The sequence below is a fragment of the Microtus pennsylvanicus genome, chromosome 14 (assembly GCF_037038515.1).
Source record: "Microtus pennsylvanicus isolate mMicPen1 chromosome 14, mMicPen1.hap1, whole genome shotgun sequence".
Classification (NCBI taxonomy): Eukaryota; Metazoa; Chordata; class Mammalia; order Rodentia; family Cricetidae; genus Microtus; species Microtus pennsylvanicus.
This window is the reverse complement of record NC_134592.1, coordinates 15,095,978-15,110,697: the sequence shown is the minus strand read 5'-3', so window position 1 is coordinate 15,110,697 and position 14,720 is coordinate 15,095,978. Positions and strand designations below refer to the sequence as shown.

The 14,720-nt window shown below is 49.4% G+C and overlaps 1 protein-coding gene across 4 annotated transcripts in view; it reads right to left on the bottom strand.

Annotated features, from left to right (window-relative positions):
• Nucleotides 1-11,335: 11,335 nt before the first annotated feature.
• Nucleotides 11,336-14,720, bottom strand: part of Prima1 (proline rich membrane anchor 1) — a 58,137-nt gene continuing 54,752 nt past the window's right edge. For 2 of the 4 annotated variants that reach the window (XM_075948165.1, XM_075948163.1), the window contains exon 5: nt 11,336-13,508. In XM_075948165.1, the coding sequence (XP_075804280.1) occupies nt 13,406-13,508 (103 nt within the window). In that variant the 3' untranslated portion in view covers nt 11,336-13,405. The remainder of the gene's footprint in view (nt 13,509-14,720) is intronic. The other 2 variants (XR_012907724.1, XR_012907725.1) reach the window with 2 other exon arrangements.

The window sequence follows — 14,720 nt, the reverse complement described above, 5'->3', positions numbered from 1 at the left end:
GGAAGAGATGGGGCATTTTTAACAGGATTGCCCATGGAGGAAAAGCTGTCCGTGTAGGTCAAAGACCAGCAAACTAAAGTTACAGTCTAGATGCCATCTACAGGACATATGCTACCCACAGGCTAGATGTAAGTTGTAGTTCACAGACTAGCTACTGTCCACAGGAAGGTACTGTCCACAGGCCAGATGCTCTCCATGGCCAGTTTGAATGTGATTGGACAAACCATAGCTACACTCTCATGTGGACTGTGGCTACTCTTGTGTTAGCATTGCAGAGCTGGGTTGCAACGGGTACTGAAGCCAGAAAGCTTCCTAGTGCAGCCACCATGTGGCCCTTCAGAATGTATGCTGACCCTTGTCCCTGGCAAAGGCCACCAAAGAGTACTGGGCTGGAAGCCCATTACCTCAGGAGGCTTGGGATTTCATTATTAGTGTTTCCTCATCTGTTAAATGGGGACAATGGCACATTCTACCTCACAGGGTTCTTAATACAAAAAAAAAATGATAAAAGGATACAAATTTTAATGAAGCTTAGGGAACTCAGGAAATGATTAGCTTTATTCCTGCTAAAGCTTAGAGAGGCAAAGACGCTCACCCAAGGTCACATCTCCCACGGTAACTTAGGCTACATGTATCCCACACCAAGTCCAGATGGCAGCCGTGAAAGCAAGGGCAAAATGCCACCTGGCCCAGGTGTGGCAAGCACTAGCGGCTTGGAGAAGGTTAAGAAGTCACCCAGTTTTCTTGCCCTTGGAGAAGGATGACACTGGCTTCATTGTCATCAGGTCACCCTGAGATGCCCAAGAGTGTCATGGGCCCAATCCTTCCTGTACAAAGACTGTTCTCAATGATTTGTCACAGCACGTGTGCCTCTTACTAGTTGGTTGACCTTGGATGAATTATTGTGTCTGGACCTCTGTTTGCTCTCTCTGTAAAATGGGTCTTTCCATCAATCCTGGGGTGATGGACAATCCAGCGGGCAGAGGACTGTGATGCTGCTGGGAGCACGGGAATCCAGGGACCCCTGGAGGACGGTTGCTACCCTCCAAAGACACAGAAGAGGACGGCTCACAGCTGCAGGCTTCTTTGGTTTTCCCTTGAACCAGTGCAGCTGAGTCAAGATCTGTAAGACCATGGTTATTTGTCGGCAGTTCCCAGACTCCGCTGTTTGTCGTTCCCTTGTAAGCCATTGTTCTGCCACACACTGAGACTTCCAGCCATCTCTTCCAGTGGTTACAACAGCTTCATCTCCACTGTCAAGTGACAACAGGACAGAGAAGGCTGGATCGTCAGAGAAGATGGGTTGTCCACCAAAACTCTGATGAGCTCTGACTGGAGGCCTCTGCACTCACGGGACAGTGTGGACACTGTACTATTCTTCTCTAATGGGAACAGTTTGCAAATATGTGTACTGGACAATGACCCGTTTTGACAGTAATGGTTCTTGTGCAGAATGGACTGGATGGAACTCATTGCACGGTATAAATCCAGGGTTTTGTGAAGGGTGACCCATGATCACGGCTGGGGTGTGAAAGAAAGTTTGGCCAGCTCCTTCCACAGCTAAGGAGCAAGCAGTGAACTTATAAGGAGGACCTTCAAGGGAAGTCATGGAAGCCACTGCCTGTTGAGTGTCTACAAGGTTCCAAGTTCCTTCTAGACTTTACCCTGACTCTCCTGCCTGCAGCCGGTGTTGAGATGCTTCCCATTTCTGCAGTTGGGATACCGGTGGCCCCTGAGTTAAGTGTGTGCCCTGGGCCACACAGCTGGCAGTGGCTCACCCTGAAGGCTGTAAGTCCCCACGGCAGAGCTCCACTAGAAATCGCTTGTTTGCTCCTTGGCTGAGCCGTGTCAGAGCATGGGCTAGAGAAGTCTGGGTACAACGCGTTCCTGAGCTATTTCCGTTTACTGTCTGTTTTCTGTTTTCTATTCCCCCAAAATAGCAACCTCATCTGACAAAGGTGTTTTCCCTCTGTCTTTGGGAATCATTTCTGTGTAAAAAAATTATAGATCACAACTTGATTCTCATTTAGTTTGCCAATTACTATATTTTATATTATATATATATACATACATACAAATATATAATGAATTTGTCTACAAGGGAGATTGAGGCAGGAGATTCACAAGTTCAAAGCTAGCCTGAGTAACTTAGGTCCTGTCTCTAAATAAAAATCAAAAGGACTTGTGTAGGTCAATGGTAAAATGCCTGTCTAGTATGTGCAAAGTCCTGGGTTCCATCCCTCATGCCACAAAATTACTAAGAAGAAAAAGAGTAAACTTGTACGACCTGAAGATTGCGGTGATGAGCTCTTCAGTTTGGAATCCTCCTGAGTGGGATTCACTTCACTCTGAAAAGACCTGCCCCGAATTCACTGTAGCCACAGATAGCGTCAACAAAGGCTGACTACATGTCTTGTGCTTTTAATGTAATGATGTCATTTAACCTTAGCAACGGTTAAATTAGGGTAGGCACTCCTAATCCCTTACCTATGAGGAGAAGGAGGCTTGGGATGTGTCTTCCTCCCGCAACCTCAGTTGCTACACTACAGAGACTAGCAGCTAGACACTAGGAAGGCCCTTTCCTACTCCTCTGACACACAAGACAATTAGAACTATTCAGATCCAGAGGCACCAGCGGGCAGCCTGCTGCTGACCTTGCTGTAGTGTCCCTTGTGTGATGAGTTTGCTGTTTTATTTCCTCTTTTGATTCGTGTACCTGGGATTGAAAACCATGTGGTCCCCAGCATGGTCTAGCTCCCACCACTGATCTGGCCTCACATGGTCTAGCTCCCACCACTGATCTGGCCTCACATGGTCTAGCTCCCACCACTAAATTGGCCTCACATGATCTAGCTCCTACCACTGATCCAGCCTCCGTGTCAGAACCAACACCACGACCTCTGAACAGAAATCCTGTGGTCTCTGAGCTGGTCCCTGGCCTGGCAGCCTTCCCTTGTCTATCTGCTTACCCTGGAGGGTCTGGGTTTACTGCCCTCAGCTTAGACTGAGCTCTAGCTTATAGGTCCCAAGAGTCCCTTAGCCAGCAGGGCCAAAGGACAAAGCAAGGCTTGAGACCATGCTCTTCGTTCCCCATTGGCCCCCATGTTCCTGGTTGGCATCATTCCTCTGCTGCTGCTGGGGGCTGCCAAGAACCCTATCTTTCAGTGTGGCTGACAGCAACAGCCCAGCACCTTGCTGAATTCTTCTGTTGAGAAGCTGAGGTAAGGTAGGTATGCCAAGGTGAGCCCATGGTGCCAGCTGCCCTCTGCAAGGCGCACAGGTGACTTGAGGCTTTGGTTATTTCAGGAACAAATCACTTTTTAATTACACAGCCTAGACAGGTCCTTGTGGGCCAGTGGAGAAGGGTACCTCCTGGGGCTGTCTGGCTGTCACCTTGATTTCCACCCCTTCAAGAGGCCACTTAGAAAAGAGGGGAATCGTGGGTAATGAAGCTGAAGCACGGTTGCACTTTTCAGGTAAGGACAGTCACACTGCCCAGGGGAGGGGGCACTGCAGAGACAGATGGGGTGCGAGCACGAGGCAGGCAGCAGAGTATGGGGGTCTTCAGTGTGTGTAGGTGGGCAGAAGCTGGACTCCAGTGGGTATTGGAGGGGGTTGTGCAGACATGGGCCTTGCAACTGGGTTGGGTTTAGGACCTGCATGTTCTCCTGCCGCATGGTGAGATGCCTAACCTCAGGTTTCATTAGCTTCAGGATGGAGGGGACAGTTCCCCACCCTATACAAAGTACACAGAGATGCTGTCCATCTTCGGCACTGAGAGAGACTGCTAGCAAGACAGGGATGAGCTCTTCCGGGACCTGCCCCATCCCGGGTCTGTATATCACCACTTACTCTTCAGACTCTAATGCTGGTGACAGCTGCTGTTTTGCTGAAGAGAAATCACAGCTTGCAATGGGTGCTTGGCTCCAGCTCCTCCATGTGCTGTTCCCACGCTGCCGAGTTCCATGCACTGACTCAAGGCTCCCCACGATTCCAAGTCTGAATGAGCAACTGGGGAATCCTCCTCCACACGGCACGTTCTGCAGCATTTGGAGTCACATGGCGTGAGCACAGCACAGTGTTTGTAATGGGGATAATATTTTGAAAATAATAGCTGCATATGTTTTTTTTTTATTATTCCTCTCCAGGAAACAGCGCGCCTCAGACTGTTCTGTGGATGGTGGGGGCAGGAGGAGGCCAGTATGTGGGGAAAGTTCTGGTCGGACAGGATGAGAGGGCAGAAAGCCCACCTCTTCTGGACTGTGGTGGATTGCTGGCCAAAGGAAGAGAACAAGAAATAGGGAGGACCGGGAGGCCAGGGTGTATGTCTGTATCTTTCCTCGAGAGGCTACCGAGTTGCTGAGCTGGGCATGTGCCTGGGAGTCCAGCTCTTCTTTGGCCCATGTGTCTGATCGGATGCCAGAATCCCCAAGAGTCGGGAGCTAAGAAAATAAGACACACCAGGAGGATGCTTATAGCACAAGCACTGGGGCAGCTAGTGACCCCAAGGGCTAGAAGAGCCAGGCATAGCCTGGTCAGCCCAAGAAGCAGCTGAGCCAGCCCTTCTGCAGCAGAAAATGGAGACCACTGAGAAAAACCCTTGGGTCTACGGTCAGCTGCTGTGTATCCATGACCGCCATTGCCTGCTCAGTGGCAGGTTGGGGCCTTCAAGAGGGAAGTGGCCTTTGGAGTAATACCACGGTGTCTAGCCACAGGAAACTAAGATGTCTGAATGACACTAGCAAAGTGGACAAAATATCACCAAGTGTAAATACAGGTGTGACTACACCCAATTGTGTGCTGTGAGCCTTTATACAAAATAAAGTGCTCTCAAGGGGGTGGGGGCAGGGCGAGGCTCAAGATCATGACAGAAAAACCCACAGAGACAGCTGACCTGAGCTTGTGGTAGCTCACAGACTTTGGACCGACAGCTAGGGGAGCTTGGTCTTTGTGAGGCCTCTAGAAGTGGGACCAGGACCTGTCCCTGATGTACGAACTGGTTCTTTGAAACCCATTCCCTATGAGGGGGTCCTGTGCAGCCTTGATGTGGTGGGAGGGAGCATGGTTCTGCCTCAACTTGAAATGTCATGCTTTGTTGATTCCCAAGGGAGACCTTACCCCATCTGAATGGAGACAGAGGAGTGGATGGGGAAGGAGGTTGTGGGGAGGGAGTGGGAGGAGAGGAGGGAAAGAAAACCGTGATTGGTATGTAAAGTAAAATAAAGAAACAATGTTTTCTTCTTTATGTCCATGTATACTGTGTTAAATTTGTAAACCACTGTGTACCAGTTAACTTAACAAATATTTCCAATGTCTTGCATGTTAGGATGTTTGGAGGGCTGGAGATTTGGTAATGAGTAAGACCTGAACCCAAAGAAGGTCCCTGTATGTCCTTCTTCTAATGGGGGCAGAGCAGGAAGCATGCACACAAACCAGCAATTTTTCTCATGTGGACAGTATTGCTATATTGAAGCTAGATTAAGGTGATAGAATGGAGAGAAGTAGTGGTGGCTAGAAGAAGTCATGAGTAATGAGAGCATCTACCAGAGCGTATTCTCCCCATTCAGGTGAGAAAACCACCGCTCTGATGGGGATGAGCCTGGCCCAAGTTCACCTGCATAGCGATCTTTGTTAGTTAGCTCCAGCTTCCAGAGGCTGGGATGGCTAAAAGATTTGCCGCTTTCCTAAGGTCTTAAGAAATGTGTGTGTGTGTGTGTGTGTGTGTGTGTAGCGGGCCCTATGAAATCTGTGTATTCATTTAACTTGGAAGAATTGAAACTTAGGATGATGCAGAGTTGGGTCTCAACTGCAGCTCTGCTCTCTTGCTGTTTTTCTGAGCCCTGGTAGCCCCTTAACATTCCTGAAGCTTAGTTTGCCCCTATAAAAGAGGGGTACCTCCTAGGCTTAAGGGGAGGTGTAGAAGTGCTGCAAAGCCGACCCTGGCTGTCCCTTGCCTCCATAGCCTCATCACCGGCTGTCTGCATGCAAATTGCCGATCCACTGTCACCATCAGCTGGCTCCTAAGGGATGGGGGCCCTGCCTGTTCCCCTCTGTATCCCCAGGGCACAGCATGGGTGTGGGTGGGTCAAGAGTCTTGAGAGGCTCACAGGGTCGCATGGCAGGGTATAGTGTGAGATGTCACACCCACAGGGGAGAACAGGGAGTTTGAGCTACACATAGGCTAGAGGGAGAGGCAGCCTCTGGGAGGGAGAGGCAAGCCAGAACCAAGGATGACAAGGACTGGCCAAGGATTGAGGGTAATATGCAGTCTACCCAGCTAGGGGTGGGAGAGATGGTGGGGGCAGGAGCGGGAGAGCAGGGCTCAGGGCAGCAAAACTGAAGACCAAGGCCAGGGAAGGAGTCACTGCAGCCAATGGATGGATTGGAGGGAAGCTAGGTCTGTGTTCAGCATGCTGCCTGAGTACCTTTCTCTGGGGAGAGAGGGAAGAGAGAGAGGAGAAGGATGACACCTATTCAGGGACCCCAGTGGTAAGGGGGGCAGGGCTTGGAAAGTGCCCCGCCCCACTATGGGAGAGAGGGGTGGGGCCTGACTGACTGTTGGGACAGACACAGCATTGCAGGTGACCCATCAAGGGAGCTAGCTGTCAGAGGCCCTGTGACCTGAGGTTTGGGCTGTGGCATTGGTCGGGCAGGGTGGCGTATAGTAAGGGGACTAGCTGGGCTGCAGCCATGGGGCAGGACAGATTTCCAGGTGTCCCACAGTGTGTTTAGGGAAGGAAGGAGGAAGAAAGAGTGGCTTGCTGCCAGTGTTCCCACGGGCCCAAGGCTGGCTTTCTGCCTCTTCTCCAGCTGCCAGGCCAGGTACCCTGTGGGTGCCACTGTGTATCGTGCTCGCTGGTCGCAGGTGGGCGACTCTCACAGGACTGTTGCTGTCGGATTGGAGAGAGCAGTGTACTGTGCTGGTTGCTGGAGCTGAAATCAGCAAGGAAGACCCTAGAGAGGAGAGCTGGGCTGGAGATGCGACCCCTGGGATGAGTCTCCCAGTCTGGCCTTGGAGCCCTATTCCTGGGACAAAAGTACAGAACCTTATATACAGGCTGGCTACTCTCTGCCTTGTCCTCTGCTGGTCCCAGCATTGTGGCTGTGGTGCGTAGGAATGTGCGTGAAGCTTGAGGTGTTTCTACCAAGTAGAGGGGCCAAGAAAAAAGCCTGGGTAGTCTGGGTATTTTTATTGACTATGATATTGATATTGACAGTAACTGTAACAATGGCCCTTGCACTCTGCACCTACTTGTAAATGGGAGTTCCCAATGAGATATATATGGAGAAAAATATCTCTAGCTCAGCAGGGATCTCCACAGCTCCTCTCATTTTCCTGGTGCCTAAAATGGGGATCCTTGTCCAAACTTATCCTAAGCTGACAACCTCCTAGGCTGGGAGCCATCTGGGAGCCACCCAACCCCGGTTCAGGACAAGGAGGCTCTTTTGTACCCCCTTACTGAAGTGGCTGAAGATTGGGAACCTGATGGGACTAGAGAGATGCAGGCGTGACTCGGTGATGGGGAGACGGTCTATGTTAGGGGTCACTTCAGCCATTAGCAGAGGTCAGTGCTGAAGGCTTGGGTTCCAAACCCAGTCACATCCTTGTTGGCTGGTCTCCATGTAGGGGGCCATCGAGTCCCTTCTCACATCCATCTTTTGACCCTAAAGATGAGGATAGTGGCATTCTCTCTCCCAGCATCCCTCACGGCACATGTGCAAGGACTCCACTCATCCACGAAAAGATGAAAGCTTAGAGAAGTTTCCCTAGTGGGGTCTGGATTTATGTGCAGATCTCAGCGTCTCCTGCTATACTGCCTCCAGGCTTAGGACAATCTGAGGTAGCCCTGCTCTTCCTGAGGTCCCTCTGCTGGAGCGGATGTCAGGCCAGGGAACTGGGTACTGGTGTCCAGGCAGGGGTGGATGTGCTAGGACGCTGGCTACAGGTCCAACCCCACTCCTCCAGTGTGTCCAGAGGATTCTCCGTGCCTGGATGCCCACAGCATAGTCAGATCACACTCCTGGAGCCTTCCCGGTGTGAGTCTTGGAAGACCTCGTTCTGAACTGGTTCCACCCAGGCAAATTGGAAAGGTTCGTGGTGCTAGTCTCAGTTTAGATGGAGGTAGGGGTGAGAGGATGAGGGACAGGACTGGTCTTAGAAATATAAGCCTTGCTTAGGATCTCGGGCCCTGGAGACCTGCTGCCTATTCTTGCCAGTCTCCCATAACATCTGTTTCCAGATGTTCCCACACACTGACCCTGAATCAGCTTTGTGTCTCAAGGGAGCACCAGTCATATATCCCCACTTTTTCCTCTCTCCAACTTTTGTCATGCACATTTAAAAACCCATCCCCTGGACATGGTATGATCTGGTAAACCCAGAACTTTGCTGATGACATTCTAGAAACAGTAAGTTGGTCCTCCATCTGGAACATTCACGTCCTCATGGAGGAAAGAAAATAGACGTTTGTGTTGGGTAGTTTCTTTGTCCACTTGATACAAGCTAGAGTTATCAGGGAAAGGGAATCTCAATTGGCTACCACCTCCATCAGATTTATGGGAAATTCTGTGGCAAATTTTTATTTTTAAAAATATTGTATTTACGCAATCTGCTGGCTTGGTGGGAGCCTAGCCAGTTTGGATGTTCACCTTCCTAGATATGGACAGAGGGGGGAGGACCTAGGACTTACCACAGGACAGGGAACCCTGACTGCTCTTTGGACTGGAGAGGGAGAGGAGTGGAGGGAAGGGGAGAGGGGTGGGAGGAGGGGGAGAAGAGTGGGAGGAGGGGGAGAAGAGTGGGAGGAGGGGGAGGGAAATGGACACCATGCATGTACAGTGTCTGTGGAGGCCAGAAGATCCCCTGGAATGAAGTTATAGACATCTGTGAGCTGCTATGTAAGTGCTGGGAACCAAACCCAGGTCTCCACGAGAGCTCTTAATTACTATGCTATCTCTCTAGCCCCATTTTTTCTGGTTATTGATTGATGTGGGAGGACCCAGCATACCATGGGCAGTGATGCCCCTGGGAAGGTGTCCCTGGCTTGTATAAGAAAGCAGGCTGGGCAGGCCAGTAAGCAGTGTTCCTCCCCAGTCTCTGTTCCATTCCACACCCTGGCTTCCTTTCATAATGGGCCACAAAAGCTGTAAGATGAAATAAACCCTTTCTCCCCATGCCTATCTCTATCTATCTGTCTGTCTGTCTGTCTGTCTATCTATATCTATCTATCTATCTATCTATCTATCTATCTATCTATCTATCTATCTATCTAATGCCTTGGGGCTGGAGAGATGGCCCTGCTTTAAAAGCACTTGCTGCTCTTATAAAGGACGCAGGTTTGGTCTCAGCATCCACATCAAGTAGTTTACAACCATCTATAACCTCAGTTCCAGGGGATCTTCAGGCTTCCAAAGGCACCAGTCACACACATGATACACACACACACACACACACACACACACACACACACAATTCTTCAAAAATGAATTAAATAAAAACATAATTCTGTGACTTTAGGATAACCAATAGAAATGAAGTACCTTCCAAGTGCCCTGGCTTCCATGGGGTCACATCAATATGCCCGCTCCTTCTCATGCATGTTCAGGGCCAAGCACCCACCACAGACCACAGTGACAACCATATTTATAAGTATATTTTTATTGACAATAAAAAATCTCAATGCTTCCTTCCTTGCAAGGAAGGGGCTACTGAGTCTTGACGTGTGCGTCTGCCCACCAAGACAAAACACCAGCGGCACAGTCACCTCCCATACACACGCATTGCTAAGAAGGCAAAGTTCAGAGTTCAAGGTATTTACATTCATGCAATGCAGATCTCACACTACCTAGGCTGTTTAGGTCATATTTGTACAGATTGGAATACAGTATTTATATATATATATTTGTATAGATAGATATCTCTTTAAATATATATATAACTATATATAATATTCCTATTTTTTACATCTATTATCTTCCATCCACATGTCCTCGAGAAGGCTTTGTAGAAACACCTGGTAACTGGGAGAACCTAAATGCCGCTGAGTTCTGACACAACTTGACCACAGTGGAAAGCATCTGGGGAAACAGGTGGGCATGGACACTTCACCTGACTTCGGCATTCAGGCTGCTCGACGGACAGGGTCTTAGCGGAGTTGCCGTGGGCCCTGTGAAATGATGTTCTAAGTCCACGCTCTCGGTTGACAGGATCACGTTTCAGCCGTGTGGGTTTAAAAACTGGTGGCTTCTGTTGTGATGAGAGATGCACCCTCTAAACGGCCTGTCCTGGGCTTGGGGATGCTGTTCTCTAGGGACGCCCTTCTAAAACCTAGGCCCCTCCTTTGGCTTCCCCTAACTGTGGAGTGAGGTTATGCAAGTCCACTAGAGAGAATTTACATGCACACTAGCCAAGCACAGAGAAAACTCAGCCTTGGTCCCTGCTGGCTAATAGTACACACACTGTGGGCTTCCTAGGTTTCAGCCAAGGTCAGGACGTGGGTGCATGGAAATCTCAGGGTCTGCTCAGTCCTTCATGTCCCCTGGCACAGAGCTCCCCTCCAGCTACAGGTGTCCCTTCTTTACTCTTGGGAGCCCAAGGTGGGAGTGGGGTGTTATGCTCTCCCGTGAGGCTCCAGAGAGTGTGTTTACAACTAGGCCAGTCCTCCTATCTGTCCAGTGTCAGCTGCAGGCACGGGAGCCAGGGTTCTGTGGCCCTATTCTCAGTTTAGATCAAGGTGGTGGTGGTGGTGTGTGTGTGTATGAGATATAGATAGATAGATAGATAGATAGATAGATAGATAGATAGATAGATAGATAGATAGATAGATAGATGATAGATAGATGATAGATAGATGATAGATAGATGATAGATAGATAGATGATAGATTGATAGATAGATGATAGATAGATGATAGATAGATGATATATAGATAGATAGATGATAGATAGACAGATGATAGATAGATAGATGATAGATAGACAGATGATAGATAGATAGACAGATGATAGATAGATAGATAGATGATAGATAGATAGACAGATGATAGATAGATAGATAGATGATAGATAGACAGATGATATATAGATAGATAGATAGATAGATAGATAGATAGATAGATAGATAGACAGACAGATGATAGATAGATAGATAGGTAGATAGATAGATGATAGATAGATAGACAGATGATAGATAGATAGATAGATAGATAGATGATAGATAGATAGACAGATTAGATAGATAGATAGATAGATAGATGATACATAGATAGACAGATGATAGATAGATAGATAGATAGATAGAAGGTGATAGATGATGATAGAGAAATAGATAGATAGACAGATGATATATAGATAGATGATAGATAGATAGACAGATGATAGATAGACAGATGATAGATAGATAGATAGATAGATAGACAGATGATAGATAGATAGATAGATAGATAGATAGACAGATGATAGATTGATAGATAGACAGATGATAGATAGATAGATAGATAGATAGACAGATGATAGATAGATAGACAGATGATAGATAGATAGATAGATAGATGATAGATAGATAGATAGACAGATGATAGATAGATAGATAGATAGATAGATAGACAGATGATAGATAGACAGATGATAGATAGATAGATAGATTGATAGATAGACAGATGATAGATAGATAGATAGATAGATAGATTGATAGATAGACAGATGATAGATAGATAGATAGATAGATAGATAGACAGATGATAGATAGATAGATAGATAGACAGATGATAGATAGATAGATAGATAGATAGATAGATAGATAGATAGATAGATGATAGATAGATAGATAGATAGAAAGGGTAAGAGACACGGTACTGGGATGGAGTCTGTCAGGCTTCTCACTCCTGTTTGCCTGTCCCTTACCCACCTCCTCTGGCTTCTTCGTCACTTAGAACCACATCCAAAGAGGACTGCCAGGTGTCTCCCTGGGTGGGGTGAGGGCAGTCCCACAGAAGATTCTTGGCAACCCCACGCCAGAGCCAAGGTATGCTGTGAAGGGGAAATTCAAACCCAACCCCAAACCATGTCCTCAACAAAGGAGGGCAAATGCCATGGACAGGAGGAATGCCCCGACCTCCCCTTAGCCTGAGCCTGTCAATAGACTCAGGAGCAGGGCAGTGGCAGCCTCAAGATGCCTATCCACATGGGACTGATTTTCTTGTCCCTCAGTTTTACCTGGCTTTGAAATTCTCATGTGGCACAAACATCCAACAGAGAAGATCTCTGTGGGGTGAGGAGGAGGCTCATGAACTCAACTAAATCTCTACACTGTGGGGGCGTCGCCCTCGAGCAGGCCAGCTTCCTTCTAGGCAAGGGATGTTGACTTCACCATGTGGGTGGCCTCCAGGGAAACCAGCCTGTGGGCAGAGGGTTACCAAGGCTAGATGGCTCTTCACCACTCTCCCTCGCTCCCACAGAAAGGAGCCCTGGCCCACAGAAAGTCACTTCCCGGAGGCACAGAAGAACACCACCTTCTCCTGGGAGCTTTCTGAGTACCAAATTTAGGTTTCAGGGACTGTTGTGGGTAAGGGAGGCACATGGTACCAGACCCACACTGGCCTGGCACAGAGTGCCCACATGGTTTTGGCACAAGCTGTAACCTCTGACCAGTGAGGCAGAGCCTGGCTCATACTGATGCTTCCTGAAGAGCCAGGTGTGGGGTGTCAGAGCAGGTACAAAGGGAACCCCTGACTTTCTTGGGACACTCTCAGTCTGGGCTTCTGGGAGACACCAAGTCCACTCCCAGGGGATTAGGCAGGCTGGACCTACCGCTTCCCGAAGCAGGCATGCAACCAAGAGCCACAGGCTAGGCTGTGAGTGGGCCAGGGAGGGTGGCGCAGGCTCTGGAGGCGGAAGACCATGGCAGGTACAGTTGTGGACAGATGTGTGGGAAGCACCTTTGGAAGGGGACATTTTTTGCTAGAATGGCCACAGAGAAGTAGGTGGGCTTCCTGGATGAGAGGAAGCTTCCGGAATGGGAGCAATCCCTGAATCACCTTTCTTCTGGCTAAAGAGGGGTGTCTTTCTGCCCCAGGAAGACAGACAGACCCTCGACGTTCACCGGAGTACGTGCTCTTAGTAGCAACTGGGTGAGAGTCGATGTGCCCAAGACAAGACAAGAAGGAGGGTATGGAGAGCCCTGGGTGGTGCTGATGCTCAGGGGCCACATGCAGGGGAGCCTGGCTCAAGCCTGGTGTCTGTGCTGCACCCCGGAAGTTGACCAGGGCTACCCTGGGAAGAGGATGCTTTCTCTCTCAGGAGGCCCGAGGCCTGTAAAGCAGGAAGTCATGGACAGGCCCAGAGTCACCCCATGTCCACCAGTGCCACCAAGGTGCCCTTCCAGCCAGTGGGTCCAGGGCCTGCAGATTCACACCACCGCAGTGTTCACGTCCACCCCTTTGCCACTCTGGGACGAGCTCATGGGATATTCCGCAACACTGGTGCCGTTTTCATCTTTTCTCAGTGGTTTCCTAGAAAGGGAGGGAGGGAGGGGAACAAAGAGATTGTTAGGGGCAGCAACTGTGATGGTGCCACCTCCGAGTCAGAGTCCAGGTTAGCAGCCTGTGGGGTCAATCAGAAGCCACGTAGAAGCTTAGCTAGGATGACCGTATAATTTAGTATGCACACCAGGGCCTATTGACAAGGAAAGAGGGGACAGGGACAAGTTCGAATAGGAACTGTTCTGGACAACCCAAAGTGTGTGGTCAGCCTAGTATGACCATGCTCTGATTGATCCCTTTGGGAGCAGGTGGTTCACAAGAAGCAGCATTAGTAGTTGGACTTCGCACCCTGCCTCTGTGTGTTCAAAGTAACGGTAAATGTGGTGAACGAATGAATGGTCAGGGCGGTGGGCAGCATTAGTCAGGCTGGCTGGTGACAGGAGTGACGGTACAGGTGATTCTGCTGGTGACGATAACGGGGGTAGAGGTGTTAGCAAAGCTGGCGGTGGCAGAAGGGATGGTGGTGGTGGTGGTGGTTGCAGGTGGTAGAGGAGATGTTGCTGATGGCTGTTGTGACAACGATGGTGAAGGAGGTGGTGGGATTTTGGAGGTTATGGTAGTAGTGATAATGTGAAGAAGGTGGTGATGGCAGAGAAAATGGTGGTGATAGTTCCAGTGGTGATGATGGAGATGCTGGTAGTGATGATAGTGATGATGGTGGAGGAGAAGGTGGAGATGCTGGTGGTGATGGGATGGTGGAGGAGGAGGTGGTGATGGTGATGATGGTGGAGGAGGAGGTGGTGATGGTGATGGTGGAGGAGGAGGTGGTGATGGTGATGATGATGGGGGAGGAGGAGGTGGTGATGGTGATGATGGTGGAGGAGGAGGTGGTGATGGTGATGATGATGGGGGAGGAGGAGGTGGTGATGGTGATGGTGGAGGAGGAGGTGGTGATGGTGATGATGGTGGAGGAGGAGGTGGTGATGGTGATGATGGTGGAGGAGGAGGTGGTGATGGTGATGGTGGAGGAGGAGGTGGTGATGGTGATGATGATGGGGGAGGAGGAGGTGGTGATGGTGATGGTGGAGGAGGAGGTGGTGATGGTGATGATGATGGAGGAGGAGGTGGTGATGGTGATGGTGGAGGAGGAGGTGGTGATGGTGATGATGGTGGAGGAGGAGGTGGTGATGGTGATGGTGGAGGAGGAGGTGGTGATGGTGATGATGGGGGAGGAGGAGGTGG